Below are 20548 nucleotides of genomic sequence, written 5' to 3' on the forward strand. Positions count from 1 at the left end.
CTGGACCCTGGGTCGCGAGCTTGCTGCTCTCGGCGGGCCTGAAACAATGCACATCCTTGGACGAGGTACCAAGCCTCCTCCCCCGGGATGGCCAGGGTTCACGGAGGAGAAGCTTCAAAGGCATGCCACCTTTGTGAGCCTCTCTAGACCATTTTCTGCTTTCAGCAACTGGTTTCCACTGGTTCTACCACCCACTTTGGGCGGGAGAACCGGCGGGAAACAGAAGTGAGGAAGAGAGGTGTGCCCACATCTGCCAACTCCACCCCTAAGGTGGTGGGAGGCGAGGTGAAGCACAACCTCGAGTCCCTGCCATCTTGAAGATGGGGGGGGGGGGGGGAAGACTCAGCCAACCAGGGACATGCTCCTGTCCCCCGCTCACTGGAGAGTGGCAGAATAGGGGGTGTACCCACCCCAGGGAAGGGACCCATTGGTCCCTGCCCTTTACCTACCTGTAATGCCCCTAAATTTAGTATTTAGGGGGCTCCCTGAACATTCTCCGATCCAGCCTATCTACAAGAAGTAAAGGAGGATGAAGAGTCGTGCAGAGCTAACAAGAGTAAGACTCCCACTGACTTGGCCCCAGCCCTACAGGCCTGTCTCCCCTCAAACCTGCTCCTGCAAAATCCCGGCATGTCCAGCAGCCAGCAACCTCACAAACTCCGGAGGACCTGCCTGCCTACACTTTCCAAGCTGTTTCTCATCCCTGCCCCGACTCCTCACTGCCTTGTGTGCCCAAACCAACTGTGCCTAACTAAACCACGACATCCCAACTTACCCTTTGTGGTGGGCGTACCCAGATGGTCCTCGTCCCCAAACCTTCAGTGTTTCTTGGTCATGGAGGTTCTCCATTGAAAACAGGGTGACCGACCTCAAAACAGCACCCTGCCCCCGGCCGCCCTAGTGCTGCTGATGGTGCAACAGTGCATTATTGACCCTGGGATACCCCGGAGTCTAACCCCAGAACCTTAACTCCCACAGCCGATTACTTACCTGAAAACCGTTAAACCTGTGTTCCTTCCATACGATAACATTGACACTTTTTCTCCAAAAAGTTTTTAAGTGTTTTGAAACCTAAAAATATTCTTTAAAAATCGCACAAATAACAAACTTGTTTACTCACCTGTCTGCAGGAAGTGTCCCAGTGCTGAATCTAGGTACCCAGCACTGAGTTAGAAAAGTAATGTGAAAAGTAACTTCCCTGCAATTTATTGTTTAAGTCCATTCTTTCCAATGTACTGTATTTGCTAAGTGTTTCATACTACCGCTCCCTTGTAAATCAAACAAAGTACAATTTCTATTGCATTTTCCAACTGTCCTATATCCAGTAACTTCTTACTGAAAAGTATTTAATGCTTACCCGTGCCAGGCTTGCTTGGTTCTAAAAATAAACAGTATATTTTTATACAAACACAATTGACCTAGAGTTCAGTTCTTGAGTGTGTGAGACCATTTGCTGACTGAGTGTGTGCAACAAATGCTTTACACTGTCCTCTCATACTGCCTTACTGCTCGACCAAGCTACCACTTTAGAGAGTAAGGTTATATCTAACTTTAGCCTCTGCCAAACGTCTGGGGACTGTGGACTCTCTGCACACTGTACCTCACTTTGGGGCAGTATATATAGAGCCAGTTTATTACAATGAAGTGCTGTTGGTGTCCTCAAAATGAACTCTGGTTCTGGCGAAACTATCGTGGATAATCTTCCTTACAAGAAAGAGCCTGTAATTTACTGGCTGTTCTGATGAATGTTATTACCAACAAAGCGGTCTTCCGGGAAAGCTAAATCTTAGCCCAATGCATTGGTTGAAAGGTTGGTCTCATTAGATATGACAAGAACTCGTCGAGCTTCCATGATGGATAGTCTTGCTTTTGGAGCAAGGGAGTGTCTGAATAAACCCGCATGAACCCTTGAATGTCTTGTCGAGTGTAAAGAAGGCTCATCTGATGTGCTGAGAAGTTGTGGCTGCGATAGTCTAGATCTTCAGGGTAAATGTATCGGTAGAGAAGTCTCGATGGTACAGGCTGTCAATCCAAGGTACTGATGCTTGCTGTGAAGGATTTGTTCTTTGTTCCTGGACTGTAGAAAAGTGCCTAATCTGGGTCTTGAAGGGCGTTCTTGGTGAAGACCAGTGTCTGTGGCCCCAGGTAGCCAGATGCTGGTTCCCTAGCCTCTGCAGTCTTTGTTGACAACTGGGTCGAATTCGGGTCTAATTCACTGCTAGCCTTTGAGGTGTATGGGTCAGTGCATTGTGATCCACTGGAGACCTTGGCATGCAGTACGTCTTGCTCCTTTCTATGGGATCTGCTGCTGGGCAGTGTGGATACACTAACTTTGGCGTTTGCCAGATACCAACTGACACACACAGTAAATACCCAGCCACCATCACTGGTACTTTCCTGCATTGCTGTAATAACTTTACACTGCAGCTTCGCATGTGCACTGTGTGCATCGGTGGGGCAAGACCAGGAAGACTGTGCTAATATAATTTGATGTTGGGGGCAGAAACACCGGTCATACAGTATTTCTTCACTAACCTTTCTCTCTTTCTCTAGCATGAAGTAGACCTGTGCAGAAGTGAGTGTCCTTTTGTGATTAAGCCGAAGATACAGAGGCCCAGTACCGCTCAGGAAGGGGAGGAGATGGAGACAGATACAGAAGGTAAGCTTTTGTATCTGTTCTCCGAAATATTTAAAATCTGTCACTACCCCTTGCATTTGTACCCAACTGCTTCTTGCATGCTAACCTTACGTCCATGAAAGAACGCAAACATGTTCTCCAGTATTGCATCTTCATTTTCTAACTTGGGGTCTTTTCAAGTATTTATGATTGCATTATTACTATGATAAGTAATAGAAGTCAAAATGGTTTATTCCTTTTAAAGTTTTTTATTTTTGCAGCGTGAATCTTTCTGGATTCACTATGCTGTGCATTATTCCGCGATCTTGTGGTTGGGTCCGGATTAGTAGTCTTTTCTTTGTTTCTTTTTTTTTTTTTTTTTTTTGTAGCCCAGGTGGGCGTCGACGTCCACCATTTGGTGCACCTCCCGTGACGTCGTCGTGCTTCCTGCGGAAGTCCCACCTTTGGGGCGCCATCTTCAGATTCTTTTTTCCGCCGTTGGGTCTGGATCGTCATCGGGAAGCTCCAGAAACTCGGAGGAAGAAGGAAGAAAAGCGAGTTTCAGCGATAGAATCAAGAGAAGACATCAGGAATAGAACAGATTTCATCAGGAGCGCGAAGAAAGAGGACCAGCGAACCTTTTTTCTTCGACAGCCTTGGAGAATGCACGCTCAGAGACCCTGAGCGAAATGGACAAGACGCCATTCAAGTTCTGCCCAAACTGCCACCACAAGTTCGCGCAGAAAGACCAGCATCCGGTCTGCAACCTCTGCCTACCGGTGGATCACCAGAGTATCGACTGCAACGCCTGCTCAGCCTTCGCGCCGAAGACACTCAGGGTGAGAGAGGCAGAGAAGAGCCAACGCCAACATGGATGGCAAAGGGAAACCCCCGACACTCTACGAGCTGGGCCTCGACACGGACGACGAGGACAACGTCGCCGAGACAGCCGAAAACTTCGCGGTCGTAGAGACCGACAAGAAAAAAGAAGACTAGGTAAGAGAATCGTCGAGCGCAAATCAAAAAACACCTCAAACACGAGGGTGACTCGAGAAAAACTGAGTCAAGGTCCACGAAGGGAGCCCCGGCGCCGAAAACTTCGACGTCCAAAGGGGGAACTTCGGACAAAAGGCCCAGCGGATCCTTACAAAAGGACTCCCTGGTGCAGAAAGACGCCGAAAGGCAAGGGTCGTCGAAATCATCCCATGAAACTGGCCGATCGACGCAGAAAGAACGTTCGACGTCGACGCAAGTTTCATCGAAGAGACCCGCGGTCGACGCCGAAAGCATCTCCGAAATGGAGAAAAAGAAGAGGCGGCTCGAGGCCGAAATGGAGAACATCCTTCAAAGGAAGAAGGAGTTCGACGCCAGGATGAAGGAATTCAAGATTCCAACGGTTTCATCGGCGGACGTCGTCGAGGTCGAAGACGAGTTCGACGCCGAAGGGCTGACAAGGGATCTCGAGGAAGAAGAGGAGCCCTATTATGAGGAAGAAGCCGAGGAAGAAGACCAACAGTCGTTCTACGAATCGGCGGCATCTACCAGCAACGACGTCGAATGGCACGATCTCGACACCGAAAACCCGGAGGAGGCCGTGGACACGTACCCCTCGAGGCCTTCGCCACCCGACGACATCGGGGTATACAATATGGTGGTGAAGAGCGCAGCAATGGCCTTCGGCGTCAAACTCGACGAGGAGAGGCCGAAAGCCGATTTTCTCGTCGAAACACTGCTCCCCATCCAGACTAGGAGTCAGTTCCTCCCCATGCTACAAAGCGTGATGAACCAGGGGAGAGAAGCCTTCAAGGAGCCTGCCACCTGCCGGTCGATCACGCCCAGGACAGAGAAGAAATATAAGCACTCCTCCCTGGACCCACCTTACATCAAGGGTAGCGTCACCGCAGACTCAATCATAGCCTCCACGGCCAGGAGAAGGGCCAACGTTCCAGCAACTTCGGGCCCACCTCCGGATAAGGAGAGCAGGAGGATCGACCTCACAGGCAGAAAGGTCGAGAGGAACGCCGCAATGCACTGGCGCATGGCGAATTCGAATGCACTCCTCAATAGACACCAATACCAACACTGGGATGAGATGGGGGAGCTAGTAAAGCACCTCCCCGAAGAATACTGCCAGAGAGCCTCTCACCTGGTGGATGAAGGCAAGAACATCGCCAACTCCTGTATAAAGACGGCGTTGGATGGGGCAGAGACTTCAGCAAGACTCATGGCCATAGGGGTCACAGAGAGGAGGCATGCATGGCTAAGAATCTCGGGATTCAAACCGGAAGTGCAGAACAACATCCTTGGCACCCCCTTCAACGGAGAGACACTGTTCGGAGCAACGGTGGACGAAAAGCTCACCCAGCTCAAGAAGGAAAACGAGACAGCGAGGTCCATGGGGGCCCTACAGCTGAGGGGAATGAGACGAGGAAATCCCTCGGAGACCCTACGGTAGGGGTGGAAGCCAACAGGGGACGTCGCACCAGGCGTTCCAGCAAGGTCAGCAGGGCGAAGGTCACGGACAAAGTCAGCAGAAGCAAAGCTGGCAATATCAACCTCGGGGCCAGTCCTTTCGCGGGAGAGGGAACGGACGTGGCCAAAGGAGGAGAGGGGGCGATCAGCCCTCCTCGAAGTGAGTCGGCACGCAAGAAGACGCCTACCCTCGTAAGGTCCCCAAGGGTGAGGCGCAAAAAAGTGTCATCAGGGGGAAGAGAAGATTCAAGAGCCTACGAGCATACGTCACCAGTAGGCGGAAGGCTGAGGTTCTACCTTCAGGAGTGGCGGCGTATAACCACAGACAAGTGGATACGGAACATCGTGCAGTACGGATACTGCGTAGACTTGGAGAAAAGACCTCCAAACAGGAAGCCAAAGGGAAGACCGAGATCGGCCCTAGAACTGGCAATGCTCAGAGAAGAAACGCGGAAACTCCTACAAAAGGGAGCCATAGAGACGGTGCCGTTCAGAGAACGCAACAAGGGGGTCTACTCAAACTACTTCGTGGTGCCGAAGGTAGACGGAGACCTCAGACCCATACTGGACCTCCGTTACCTAAACAAGTTCATCAGAACGCAAAGGTTCAAAATGACTTCACTGCAGGAGGTACTGCCACAGATAAGAGAAGGGGACTTCATGGTCACCGTGGACCTCAAGGATGCCTACCTTCACATCCCAATAAACAGAAGGCACAAGGGCCTTCTAAGATTCAACATCGAACAGGAACACTACCAGTTCACAACCCTGGCCTTCGGATTAAAATCTGCGCCAAGGGTCTTTACGAAATGCCTGTCGGCGGTAGCGGCACACCTACGAAAGCAGGGAATACACGTATACCCCTACTTGGACGACTGGCTGGTCAAGGCAAACTCGCGCGAGAAGTGCGAGAGGCACGCAAAACGCGTAACAGACACCCTCACAAATCTGGGATTTTCCATCCACTGGGGAAAATCATCGCTGGAACCGGAACAGGTAAAGATTTTCCTGGGGGCAAAGATCAACTCCCTCAACAGTACAGTAGTGCCCAGCGACAGGAGGACAGATGCCCTACTGAAGGAGACGCAGCTCTACCAGAAGGGGCGAGCTCTGACAGTGAGGGCGGTGAGCAAGATGATGGGGATGATGGCGTCCTGTATCCAGCTGGTGCCGAATGTACGCCTGCACATGAGACCATTCCAGGAATGGCTGCAACAGCAATGGTCACAAGCAAACGGAAGTTGGGAGGATCTAGTGGTTGTTACGCACGCAGTGCAGGAGGAGATAACTTGGTGGAACAGAGACAACATAACAACGGGGAGAAGCCTGACACCACCAAGCCCAACAATGACCATTACCACGGACGCATCGCAGAAGGGATGGGGAGCGCACATGGACAACCTCAGAGTGAGGGGTCTATGGGCTCCAGCAGACGCGGTCCGCCACATCAACTACCTCGAGTTGAAAACGATACTGTTAGCCCTGAAGGCATTCCAGAGACACCTGTTCGGCCAGAGGGTGTTGGTACAGACAGACAACACCACGGCGATGTTCTACATCAACAAACAAGGGGGGACACAGTCGTTTCCCCTCTCATCCCTAGCTCAGGAGATTTGGAGATGGGCCATACCTCTCAAGATAGATCTACTAGCAATTCACCTACCAGGGAAGGACAATGTGGAGGCAGACTGGCTGAGCAGACAGACCTCAGCATCACACGAGTGGGAGCTCAATGGCCAGGAAACGGAGAAAATCTTCCAGAGATGGGGGACTCCCACAATAGACCTATTTGCAACACGCCACAATGCAAAATGCCAAAGCTTCGCGTCCAGGCAACCAGATCAGCAATCCAAGGGAAATGCCCTATGGATAAGCTGGTGGAGGACATTTGCCTACGCCTTTCCACCGATACCCCTGTTGCACAGAGTGCTCGACAAGTGCAGAACCAGCAACATGACTCTGATCCTGGTGGCTCCACAGTGGGCGAGGCAGACATGGTTCTCACAGATTCAAGAAATGGCACAAGGCAATCCGTACAGGTTCGAGAGGAGAAAAGACCTGCTCTCAATGCAAAACGGGGAGGTCCTGCACCCAGAGCCAGAGACACTCAACCTAGCAGCATGGCTCCTGAAGACCTAGAGTTCGCACACCTAAGGTTACCTCAGAGCACTATGCGAGTGCTACGGGAGGCAAGGAAACCTACTACAAGAAAGTGCTACAGCGCAAAGTGGAAGAGATTCACGGTGTGGTGCAGGAAAAAGGGCCTGCAAAACAGAATGACAAGAGACTCAACTGTGCTGAGGTACCTCACACACCTTCTAAAGAGTAACCTCTGCTCGAGCTCCCTAAGGGTACACCTAGCAGCGATCGTTGCCTACACCAGAGGTGAGAAGGGTGGAAGCTTCTTCACCTCGCAGGTGGTGAAGAGATTCATGGAGGGAGCCAAAAGAATGGCACCCCCGAAAAGGTTGCCGCCGCCGGCATGGAATTTAAACGTGGTTCTGACGGAGCTCATGAAGGCGCCGTTTGAACCCATTCACAAGGCCACTCTACAAATGTTGACGATGAAAACTGCCTTTCTAGTGGCCATAACATCACTACGCAGGGTGAGCGAGCTTCAAGCACTAACGCTACAGGAGCCCTACATTCAAATTCACAAAGACAGGGTAGTCCTGAGGACGGACCCACACTTCATGCCCAAGGTAGTGTCGGCGTTCCACATGAATCAGAGTATCCAGATACCGAGTTTCTTCCAAAACCCGACTACAAACGCAGAAAAGGCCCTGCACACCCTCGATGCCAGAAGAGCGGTGATGCACTACATTGAAAGAACCAAGGAACTCAGGAAGTCGAAGCAGCTGTTTGTGTCCTTTGCTACTAGCTTCATGGGTAGACCAGTGACCAAGGGCACCATCGCTAGGTGGATTGCCCTCACTATTCAATTCTGTCACAAACAGGCCGGACAGGAGCTAACGGAGGGGCCCCAAGCTCACTCCACAAGGAAGAAGGGGGCCACAGTTGCCTTCCTGGCAAACACGCCCATCCAAGACATTTGTCTCGCAGCAACTTGGGCATCTGTGCACACGTTCACAAAGCACTACTGCGTGGACATTCAAATGAATAAGGAAGCACAGGTCGGACAGAAGGTGCTACAACACATTTTCAACGACCAGCGATCATCTTCCACCCAGCCACCACAAAAATAGGAAAACCGCTACAAAATCTATGCACAGCATAGTGAATCCAGAAAGATTCACGCTGCAAAACGAAAAGTTTCTTACCTGTCGGTGTAGTTTTGCAGCTTGAATATCTTTCTGGATTCACTAGCGAACCCACCCACCTCCGCCAGGAAGATGAGGCTGGAGGAAGAGGGGGTGAAATGGATAGGATCAAAGAAGTGGAAACGTACAGAAATATGGACAAAAGGATTAATCAATCGCCTAGGGTTAAAAAAAAAAAAAAAAAAAAAGGCGAAAAAAGAACCCGAAGATGGCGCCCCAAAGGTGGGACTTCCGCAGGAAGCACGACGACGTCACGGGAGGTGCACCAAATGGTGGACGTCGACGCCCACCTGGGCTACAAAAAAAGAAACAAAGAAAAGACTACTAATCCGGACCCAACCACAAGATCGCGGAATAATGCACAGCATAGTGAATCCAGAAAGATCTTCAAGCTGCAAAACTACACCGACAGGTAAGAAACTTTTCGTTTTGTTCTATGATTCTTTGAACCTCTTCTAATCGCCTCATTTATCCAACACGTGTCATTGGGTTTAGTCTCCTTGACCACTTCAGGGTTTAAATACATCCAGAGACCTTCTCTAGAGTTGTGTTCTATATTCTAGTCTGTGATGTCCAAAACACTCTAGTTGGTCGTGGTCTTCTATATTCCTCTTAAAGATGTCCAAAAAAAGTAGACTCTTTGCATCTTTAAATAGTGAGAAAGTGCCAATGTGCAATAATTGTCAAAATAAAAAGTATTAGGGAACACCAGGGGGATGCATCCTCTGAATAGACCCTCCAGTACATGGGAATCATGCAACTAACAGTGGAGTTGAAGTAGTTGCACGATACCACACATGACCAGGTCAGTTGAAGCCATTATGTAGTTGGACTTCTCGAGTTTTCCAGTGTCCACTACATACCTTAAGATCGCTTCCACGCACTCTCAGAGAATGGAGTTGAGGCTGCAGGGCCTACTTTAAGGGTGACTTATAGGTTTTAAGTGTAGTGACCGGGCTATAAGGTATACTTATCTGGAGTGAAAGGTGCATGCACCATTTCACACATGCTGCAACAGCTGGCCTATAGTCAGTTTGCATTGGCTCCCATGGGCAATGTAATACATGCTGCAGCCCATGGGAGACCCCTGGTGTACCACTGCCCTGGGTACCTTAGTACTGTATACTGGGGGCTTAAAGGGGTATGCCAGTTGTTGGGTGTACAAAGTGCCAGTCAATTTTGGGGAGAGAGCACTGGGGTCCTGGTTAGCAGGATCCCATTGCACTACAGTCTAAACAGACACCAGGCAAAAATTGGGGCAATCATGTCAAAGATCCTACTTTCCTACAAAAGACCGTACAAGAACAGAGGGCCGTGCTGGCAGAAGGAAGAGACACAGGAGAAGGACGGATGGAGACAGAGGCTCAAGGGTGTTGTAGAAAAGATAATCGCTTTGGAAATTTGTTAGGCTGGAAGTGGCCCGCACTTCACTATGCTTTTTTTTTTTTTTTTTTTTTTTTCTCCTCCAAATTCGTTTGGAGAACATTTATCAAAGCATCAAGATGCACTGCCACTAGTGCCTTCCATTTTGAAATCAAGTGCACCCATAACTTGATTGGTTCGATAAGTGCATCCAGGGAGGCCACGAACATCTGAGGAACAGCCTGTACCTAGCTATTTAGGAGCAGCTTAGGCTTCACATTCAACAAATGTGAGAAAGTGCCATCTTTCTTGCATGGTATGCCCCTACTTTTTGATGAATGTACTTTTAGTGTGCCCTGGGCTCCTGCGAATCAGGTGCCCAGGGCCTATGTTCCTTCCCTAAACAAAAACCTCAAACCCAAATTGGCAAACTCTGGCCACATGGCAGCCCCTGGTAAATGGTACCCAGGGCCTTGTGACCAGTGAAGGCCTCTAAGGGCTGCAGCACTCATTGTGCCACCCTTAGAGGCCCTGTACCCTGACACACACACACACACTGCCCTTGCAGGCTGAGTGTCTGGGTACAAGACAAAACTGAGTCGACATGGCACACATCCCTGTGTGCCATGCCCACCACCTACACTGCCTTGGCATGCATCAGCCACCCCTCTAGCTGGGTGCCCTATGCCAGTGGTGTGGGCAGAGGCACGAGCCCTGTGCCCCTACAGTACCCAGGTCCATTCTTGGGCACTAAGTGCGGTGCTGCTATATAAGAGTAGATGGTGCTGAGAGCCCGTCAAACACTAACTCCACAGCGCCGTAATGGCAACTTTGAAGACTGAGAAATCTGAAAGAGATACGTTAGATTCCTCACCTTAGAATACCCCCAGGCGTCAGGCTGGATCCAGAAAGATTTTTCGTCAGCAATACCCTTGTGCGTTGCTAGGCGTCGCCTGCGGCTCCGCATCCGTCGGCATCGTGATCGCTGGGATGACAACGTTGGAGTACTTAGACGCCGCCCTCGCGCGCTGACGTCAGTTCTTTTTTCCGCGCCAGTGAGTGCCGATCTGGGAAGAGCATACCCTTTAGTCACTTTGACTAAACTTTTTTGAACTCTTTTGGTTCCATACTTCGTCGACCTCGACTCTGGTGCCGACAGGGATGCCTGGCTTTAAAGCTTGTGACTCCCGTCACCAACTGATGTTGGTCACGGACCACCACCGCCGGTGCCTCTATTGCCTTGGGGCCGACCACGATGCCGAGTTGTGCCTCGACTGCCGGGCCTTGACTTCGAAGGCTAGGCGGGAGCGGTCCCGCAAGCTGCTCGAGTTCCGGCAGTCAGCTCCGCGCCGTTCAAGATCCCGGTCGAGGAGTAGGTCGAGGGACTGGTCGCGGAGCCGCAGCCACCACCGCTCGTCGAGGGTCCAAGTCTTCGCGATCCGGTTAGTAGAAGAAGAGCAAGAGGGAGGGGGAGGAAGGGGGAGGGGGAGGAAGAGGAAGAGGAAGAGGAAGAGAGACAGCCCGGAACCCCTCAGCGACTCGGCTGAGGGTTTGGGTGCTCCGTCGGAGCTGCAGGAGCCCCGTCCGTCCCCTTACCCTCTGGGACTGATGCAACTCCGGCGGTGATCAGTGCCTTCCTCATGGCCATAAGGAATCTGGCTCTGCCGTCGACACCTGCCGGCGCGCCTTCGGGCCCTGCAGGCTCGACGGCTCTGCCGTCGACACCTGCCGGCGCGCCTTCGGGCCCTGCAGGCTCGACTGGGAGGCCTAGTGAGCCGGTGGCTCCAGCGCCGTCGTCCACTTTGTTTCCGACGCCGCAGGTGCCCGAGGGATCCAGGCCTGGATCCCATTCGGCGCCGGTCGACCTCACGACCCCTCCGCTGGCGCCGACTCCTCTGGTGCCACCCCCGGCGCACCCTTCGGACGACTCCCTGGTTTAGTCCCGGTCCGGGCCTGGCGTTGGAGTGGCACTGCACCCGACGCCGATAGGTGGCAATTTCATCTTCCGCCCGGCTCCGATCATTCCACCTGTATAACAGGAATCGGATGACGGTGACGACTGGGAGGGGTTTGAGGACCCTCTGGTCCGGCAGGGCCAGTTATCACAGGACTGGGCAGACTAACTGGGGGATGCCAGTGGTCTTGACACCTCCCCTGACACTGGCTTCATCTCTCCTCTGACCGTGGCTTCGGAGGAAGGTGCTACGTTTTCTGTGGTGCTGCGCAAGACGGCCGAAGCCCTTGGCCTGGAGCTGCCTGCTGTGGCCGTGAGGAGTAATCTCCTCACTGAAGTGCTCCAACCGTCAGCAAGCTCCTCAGAGCCTCTGCTACAGTTTAATGAAGCACTGGTTGACGTTCTGAAGGGCACCTGGTCCAAGCCCTTCACAGTTCCCCTTGTGGCCCGGCGCCACCGCCCTGCACCGGGCGACACCAGTTTTCTGTCCATGCACCCCACGCCCGAGAGCCTGGTTATCCTGGCCTCTTACTCCCAGACCTCCTTCCCGTCTGCTCCCCCAGATCGGGAATCTAAAAGGCTGGAACAGTTTGGGAAGAAATTGTTCTCCTCCCTTAGTTTGGGGTTGCGGTCTATCAACACCGCGTGCCTTTTGGACCGTTACTCCCACTCCCTGTGGGATACGGTGGAAGACGTGCTGCCCCAGTGTCCAGAGGAGGCCCGGACACTGCTCGCCCAGGCTCTTGCCGAGGGGCGGGATGCGGCACGGCATGCAATCTGATGTGGACTGGACAAAACAGACTTGCTGGGCAGGGAAATGTCGACCACGGTGGCACTTCGTCTGCATGCCTGGCTGCGGTCCCCGAGTTTTTCCGGGGATGTCCAGAGCACCCTCATGGACATGCCCTTTGATGGCAGTCGCCTTTTTGGTGACAAAGCGGATAGTGCGCTGGAGCGCTTTAAGGACTCCAGGGCTATGGTCAAGTCCTTGGGCCTCTCGGCCCCGCGCCCGCAAATTTCCGCTATTCGCCCCTTTCGTGGCCAAGGAAGGGGCGCCCCCTCACATCCGCCTGGCTGCAGATCCAACCTCCACGCGGTCTCGGACGTGGATTCCGCCGAGGCGGTACAGGGGGACAACGTGCCGGTCCGTCCACATCTACCCCCAGCAGCATCCGCCTCAAAGCCCTCCTAGTCCGAGCTTTCAGGCCCATTCCACGCCAGTGGGAGGCAGAGTTCGCCATCACCTGCTCCACTGGCGGACCATCACATCGGACAGGTGGGTGCTGAAAATTGTCCGAAGGGGCTACTCCCTCCCCTTCGAGGCGACCCCTCCAGCCATGCCAAAGCAGTGCCACCAAATTTCTGGGATCACTTGCATCTTCTGCAGGAGGCAGTTTCGGCCCTCTTGGCCAAGGATGCCATAGAGCGCGTTCCTGGGCCAGAAGTGGGTCGTGGTTGTTGTTCCCACTACTTTCTGGTTCCCAAAGGGCAAAGGGGGCCTACGCCCTATCTTGGACCTCAGGAGCGTCTACGCCTTCCTCCGGAAGGAGAAGTTCAAGATGCTCACCTTAGCTCAGGTTCTGGCTGCCCTAGACCCTGGAGACTGGATGGTAGCGTTGGACTTGCAGGATGCTTATTTCCACATCCCCCGTCCTGCCGGCCCACCGTTACCTGCTGTTCACGGTGGGCAAAGAGCATTTTCAGTTTACCGTGCTCCCCTTCGGCCTTACCAGTGCCCCTTGGGTGTTCACGAAAGTGATGGTGGTGGTCGCAGCTCATCTGCGCAGAATGGGGGTTCCAGTCTTCCCCTATCTTGACGATTGGTTGTTGAAGGCGGCTCGCCCCAGGCAGTCGTCTCCCACCTCCAGACTACGGCCGACCTCTTGCATTTGCTAGGGTTCTCGCATCAATGTACCGAAGTTGCATCTGAGCCCCTCCCAGAAGCTCCTCTTCATCGGAGCGGTTCTGGACTCAGCGCAGTTCCGGGCCTATCCTCCGGAACAGCGGGTCCGGGATATTCAGGCTCTGATTCTCATCTTTCGGCCTCTATCCCGGGATTCGGTCAGGTTGGTGCTGCGGCTTCTGGGTCTGATGGCCTCCTGCATCCTGTTGTGCATCACGCCAGATGGCGAATGTGGGACCTGAAGTTTCAGTGGGCCCAGCATCGGGGCAACCTGTCCGACCAGGTCTTGATCTTGGAGGGCACTGCAAGACAGTTTCAGTGGTGGCTCACGGACCGCAATTGGGTCAGTGGCACATCTCTCTCCCTTCCCCAGCTGGAGCACGTTTCTGATGGATACATCTGCCAGTGGATTCCTCACCTTGTGAATATCCCCTGCGCCAGCAACATTCGGAAACTTTTGTAGCAGTCCACGCCGATGGGGTCGAAGATGACGTCACAGAGACACGGCTCCGCTCGCGACTCCACTGACGTCACCGGCTCCATAAGAAGACCTCCTCGGCGTGATGACGTCAGTTCCCTTTTTTCCGCGCCGACGACGCCAACGGATTTCGGGAATCGTTACTGGTAGCTTTACCTGTTACTTTGTGTTTATTCCGAAGTTTCTCTGTCTTTCTTCGAGAATGTCGGCAAGGTTTCAAGCCTTGCCATGAATGTGGCAAACACATGTCCATCACTGACCCGCATGACGACTGCGTTTGGTGTTTGTCATCGGACCACGATGTTGAAGGATGTTCGTGTTGCAGGAAGATGAGCTCAAAGGCTCTTAAGGAAAGAGAGGCAAAGCTCTTTATCGCCCGGATGAAGAGAAAGGAGAAAAGAGGTAGAAGAAGATCCAGGTCGAGGTCGAGGTCGGCTTCCAAGTCGACGTCGGGACATGCTTCAAAGAGCAAGAAGCATAAGAAGAAAAGGAGGCATTCGTCTCATCACAAGGCCTCGACGTCGAAGTCTAAATCGCCTGCTCGGCGTCGAAGGGATTCAGTGTCTCCTTCTCCTGTTCCGGCTTCGCCTCCTGTCCCATCTTCTCCTGTGTTTTCTCCGGCTCCGGCTGATTCGCCGGTGCCGGCGTCCTCTCCGGCGCCGATGGCTTCTCCAGGTCCTGCAGGTCCTTCGGCTCCGTCTCCGACTCCGGCCCAGGATGAGGATGATCAGGCTCCGGGTGAGTCTGTGACGCCGCAAGTTCCACCGTCGGCGCCGGCAGGCCCGAGTCCGGTGTTACCTGACCAGTATCCAGCTTTCCCTAATCCAGGTCAGGACCCCTCGCAGTATCTCAATGCGATGTATGGGGTGTTCTCACGGGCCATGTATTCCTCTGGTGCACCTATGGGTCCGATGGGTCCGATGGCTTTTAATCTGGGAGTGCCGCAGGTTTATCCTCAAGCACCGTTTATGCCTTTCTTCCCAGCGACGCCGTCTTGGCAGATGCCGGCGCCGAAAACATCGACGCCGCTTCCCTCTTCACCGGCGCCGACTCGACCTCGTTCGACGCCGGCTGCTCCAGCTGATCCGCGTTCGACGCCTCTGCCGGCGCCGTCGGATTCGATCACGGCGCCGCCGACGCCGCAGGTGCGGATCCGTTCCAGGAGAGAGGCGCAGAGAGTGCTGGAGGAGAGGAGCTATCTTATGGATGAGGCTGAAGAGGGAGAATTGGTCGAATCCGATGAGGTGTTTGACGAATTGAAGGAGGCAAGTGGGTTGGATTTGTCTCCGGAGTGGGAGATCACTCCTCCTTCAGATGAACCTTCTAAAGACGCGGCTCCTTATCATGCTGTGATAAGAAAGGCTGCGGAGTTGTTGGACCTTCAATTGCCATCTGTTGAGTTCAAGTCTAATATCTTGACTGAGGTGTTGCACTCTCCAACTGCGGTGTCAGAGCCGCTGTTGCCTTTTAATGAAGCAATATTGGAGCCTGTGTTGGATGTGTGGCGCAAGCCTTTTTCGGCTCCTGCGGTGTCCAAGGTGGTTGCAAGGAGATATAGGGTGGCTCCGGGGGATCCTGAGTTTTTGTCATCACACCCTTCACCTGAAAGTCTGGTCGTTCAGGCTGCTTGTTCTGGACGTTCAAAAGGTGCGTTTCCTCAGGTCCCAGGGGACAGAGAGGCCAAGAAGGTGGACCAATCGGCCAAGAAAGTCTTTTCTTCAGCCAGTATGGCATTAAAGTCTTCTAATGCGACTTGTTTATTGGGGCGCTATATCCATGCGCTTATGGATTCAGCTAAAAAGTTGGCACCGAAGCTGTCGGAGGTGGATAGGGCAGGCTTCAGTGAAGTACTGTCGGATGCCCAGGCGGCTGCTCGCCAGGTTATACAGAGTGGCTTGGATACAGCAGACTCAGTTGCCAGGGTCATGGGGTCTTCAGTTGCCACCAGGAGGGGAGCATGGCTTAAGTCCTCCGAATTTTCTTCGGATGTCCAGTCGACCTTGTTGGACTTACCTTTTGATGGGTCTGGTCTGTTTGGGAAGAAGGCTGATGCTGCTCTCGAGCGCTTCAAAGAAAGTAAGGCTACGGCTAGGTCGTTGGGCCTTCAATCCCAGCCGAGAGGTACTGTCAAAAGGTACAGAGGTTTTGGAAGGGCGAGTTTTCGTTCTTATAGACCAGCCCAGCAGCAGCAGCAGCAGCAGCAGCAGCAAAGCTCCAAGGGATATAGAGGAAGGCTTAGGGGTCGCTCACGTGGCCGTCAACTCTCCTCCTCCTCTTCCTCTTCCTCAGCCCCTCCCACCACCGCAAAACAGCCCTAGATTCGACATTCCGGATCATGCTGGTCCTGTGGGGGGCCGGCTTACCCATTTTCTACAAGATTGGGAATCGGTTACTACAGACCTTTGGGTTCTGGATCTTGTAGAAAATGGGTACGCCCTTCCCTTTCGGGAATTCCCTCCAGTTTACCCTCCTTGCCAAGGTGCTTGCTCGGAGGACCACCGTCTTCTCCTGCAGGAAGAAGTCCTGAAGTTGTTTCAGAAAGGGGCGATAGAGGTGGTTCCGGAGCAGGAGAGGGGTCAGGGATGCTACTCCCGGTATTTTCTGATCCCGAAGAAGGACGGCAGATTGCGTCCGATTCTAGACCTCAGAATCCTGAACTTTTACCTGAAACAGGAGAAGTTCAAGATGCTCACCCTTGCGCAGGTTCTTCAGGCGCTGAATCAGGAGGACTGGATGGTGTCGCTCGACTTGCAGGATGCGTATTTTCACATCCCCATCCTGAAGTCGCACAGGAAGTATCTCCGTTTCACGGTAGGGTCGCAACATTATCAGTTTGCGGTCCTTCCGTTTGGTCTTACTTCGGCACCTCGAGTCTTCACAAAGGTGATGGCAGTGGTGGCAGCCCATCTCAGAAGATCGGAAATTTCGGTTTTCCCTTATTTGGACGACTGGCTGATCAAGGCGGAGTCGTCGGAGAAGGTGCTGTGTCATCTGCAGGATACAACTCGGCTGTTGTACAGATTGGGTTTTTCGATCAACGTGCCCAAATCTCACCTGGTGCCCTCTCAGCGCAACCTGTTCATAGGTGCGGTACTGGACACTACTGTGTGTCGAGCATTCCCTCCTCCTCAAAGGATTCTCGACATACAGGAAATGATTCCTTTGTTTTTCAGCGGAGCGGTTGTTCCAGTTCTGAAGGTCCTTCGCCTGCTCGGTCTGTTCGCTTCCTGCATACTGTTGGTCAACCATGCACGCTGGCATATGAGGGCGCTCCAGTGGTGCCTCCGCAAGCAGTGGTATCAGCACAAGGGAGATCTCAGGGAGTCTGTGAGGATCTCCAGAGAAGCTGCAGCGGAGATGTCTTGGTGGAGCGTGGAGGGCAATCTGTCCCAAGGGAAGCCCTTCCATCTACCTCCATCGGTGGCCACGGTGATAACGGATGCATCCACCTTGGGGTGGGGTGCTCATCTGGGGGATCTGGAGATCAAGGGTCTTTGGTCTCCAGAGGAAAGGTTGCTTCACATCAACCTTTTGGAGTTACGGGCGATACGCTTGGCGCTCAAGGCCTTCCTCCCTTCCCTTCGCGGTCAGTCTGTTCAGGTTCTGACGGACAACACTACCGCGATGTGGTATATAAACAAGCAGGGAGGAGTGGGGTCTCTTTGTCTGTGCAGAGAGGCCCTGCGTCTATGGTCCTGGGCTCAGGACCATCGGATTTGTCTGATGGCAAATCATCTGGCCGGGGTGCTGAACGTTCGTGCGGACGGTCTCAGTCGGCAGTTCTCTGCCGACCACGAGTGGAGGCTCCATCCGGAGGTGGTTCGTCACGTCTTTCGGACGTGGGGAACTCCTCGGGTGGATCTGTTTGCCACTTTCGAGAACGCGCACTGCCTGTCATTCTGCAGTCTCCAGTATCCGATGCAGGGGGCGTTGGGAGACGCGTTTCAGTTGAGTTGGGGATCACGACTCCTTTACGCGTTTCCTCCCATACCCTTGATTCCTTGGGTTCTGAGGAAGGTTCGCCAAGACCGGGCCCAAGTTATATTGATCGCCCCGGATTGGCCAAGAAGGGTGTGGTACACAGATCTTCTCCACCTCTCCTCGTGCCCTCCGCTCCGTCTCCCTCTGAGGGCAGACCTCCTCTCGCAGTCGGAGGGGCAGGTTCTACACCCCCACCTCCGGAGCTTACACCTTCATGCCTGGAGATTGAACGGGGCAACCTGAATTCTTTCTCTCTCCCGCCAGATGTGGTGGATGTTATTTTATCGGCCAGGCGACACTCCACCAAATCCATATACTCCTATAGGTGGTCTAAGTTCGTTCTCTGGTGTGGAGAGAGGTCGATTGATCCCTTGAAGGCTCGTTTGTCTAACATTCTGCAGTTTGCTCTTTCTCTTGCCCAGCAAGGCTTTGCTGTGGCCACTGTTAAGGGATATTTATCGGCTTTGTCGGCTTTCCTATGCCTGCCGGATCAGCCGTCCTTATTTAAATCACCTATTGTGCTTAGGTTTCTCAAGGGCCTTACGAATACATTTCCTCCTACTCCCTTTATTGTACCTCAGTGGGACTTAAACCTTGTACTGACTTATCTTATGGGTTCTCCTTTCGAGCCCTTACATAGGTGTCCCTTGAGACTGTTGTCTTTTAAGACGGTTTTCCTCGTTGCAATCACCTCGGCAAGGAGAGTAAGTGAGCTTCAAGCTCTTAGTTCAAAACCCCCATTCTTGACTGTGCATGCTGAAAGAATGGTTCTCCGGACCAGGGCTGCGTTTTTGCCTAAGGTGGTAACTCCCTTCCATCTGGGGCAGTCCATTACCCTTCCTACCTTTTATCCTCCCCCTCACCCTTCCAAGGAGGAGGAGAGACTTCACCGTTTGGACCCTAAGAGGGCGGTGAGCTTTTACCTGGACAGGACTAAGGACTACAGGATTGATGACCAGCTCTTTGTGGGCTTTGCTGGCTGCAGAAAGGGTCGTGCGGTGCATAAGCGCACCCTTTCAAGATGGATTGTGCTATGCATCAAGATCTGCTACTCCCTAGCTGGTAAGGAGCCTCCGGAGGGTTTAAGAGCTCATTCCACTAGAGCAAAGTCTTCTACCTCTGCTTTGTCTAGGGGTGTTCCTGTGGAGGACATTTGTAGGGCGGCAACTTGGGCCTCCCTTCACACCTTTGCAAAACATTATTGTTTGGACTCTGAGGTGAGGAGGGACGGACATTTTGCCCGTTCCGTCCTTCAGGATTTTCTGGTATAGGGGGATGGACACCCTCCTCCGGGAGCGGGGACTGCTGTGGAATCTTTTCACAAGGTGAGGAATCCACTGGCAGATGTATCCATCAGAAGAACAAGTTACTTACCTTCGGTAACGCTTTTTCTGGTGGATACAGTATCTGCCTGTGGATTCCTCACTGACCCACCCGCCTCCCCGTTGTCCATCCTTCTATTCCAGTGACTCTATGACAGTAATTCTGTTGATGATTTCAAATGTATTTATGACTGTCAAGGACATTGGGTTATTTCTAGTGCTTTGTTGTTTCTTTTCCACACTGTGTGTGTTGATATGCATATTGTGTACTGTGTATGCTGTTTATGTACATATTGCTGTCAGTCCGTCCGTGTGCCTCGGAGGCACGGAAAAAAGGGGCGGAACTGACGTCATCACGCCGAGGAGGTCTTCTTATGGAGCCGGTGACGTCAGTGGAGTCGCGAGCGGAGCCGTGTCTCTGTGACGTCATCTTCGACCCCATCGGCGTGGACTGCTACAAAAGTTTCCGAATGTTGCTGGCGCAGGGGATATTCACAAGGTGAGGAATCCACAGGCAGATACTGTATCCACCAGAAAAAGCGTTACCGAAGGTAAGTAACTTGTTCAATAGTGACGGATGCATCCCTCCTGGGATGGACCACATGGGAGAGGTGGAGATCAGAGGCCTCTGGCCTCCGGAGGGGTCTCGGCTCCATATCAACCTTCCGGAGCTGAGGGCGATCAGACTTGCACTGAAAGCATTCCTTCCCTCTGTCCGGGGAAGTGTAGTGCAGGTGTTCACGGACAACACCACCGTCATGTGGTATTGCAACAAATAGGGCGGGGTTGGGTCGTGGATCCTTTGGCTCTGCGTCTCTGGACGTGGCTGGAACATCAGGGCGTCACCCTGGTGGTTCAACACCTGGCAGGTTCTTTGAACGCTAGGGCGGACAAACTCAGCCGCCGGTGCATGAAGGATCACGAATGGCGTCTGAATTCGGACGTTGCGCAAGGCCTCTTTCAGCAGTGGGGAGACCCTTGGTTAGATCTATTCGCCACCGAAGAGCACGCGCAATGTCAGCAGTTCTGCATGTTGGAGTTTCCAAGGCGGCACTCGCTCGGGGACGTTTTTCGTCGCGAGTGGAGTTGCGGTGTGTTGTACACCTTTCCGCCTATACCACTTCTGCCCAGAGTGCTGAAGAAGATCAGGCGCGACCGGGCCCAAGTCATCTTGGTGG

General features: G+C 53.0%; 1 protein-coding gene across 5 annotated transcripts in view; it reads left to right on the forward strand.

Annotated features, from left to right (window-relative positions):
• HUWE1 (HECT, UBA and WWE domain containing E3 ubiquitin protein ligase 1) overlaps positions 1 to 20548 on the forward strand; it is a 1878220-nt gene that overhangs the window by 244250 nt on the left and 1613422 nt on the right. For all 5 annotated transcript variants that reach the window (XM_085629865.1, XM_085629862.1, XM_085629866.1 and 2 more), the window contains one exon: positions 2554 to 2659. In XM_085629865.1, coding sequence (XP_085485991.1) covers positions 2554 to 2659 — 106 coding nt within the window. The remainder of the gene's footprint in view (positions 1 to 2553; positions 2660 to 20548) is intronic.

Source organism: Triturus cristatus, chromosome 10 (assembly GCF_964204655.1).
Source record: "Triturus cristatus chromosome 10, aTriCri1.1, whole genome shotgun sequence".
Classification (NCBI taxonomy): Eukaryota; Metazoa; Chordata; class Amphibia; order Caudata; family Salamandridae; genus Triturus; species Triturus cristatus.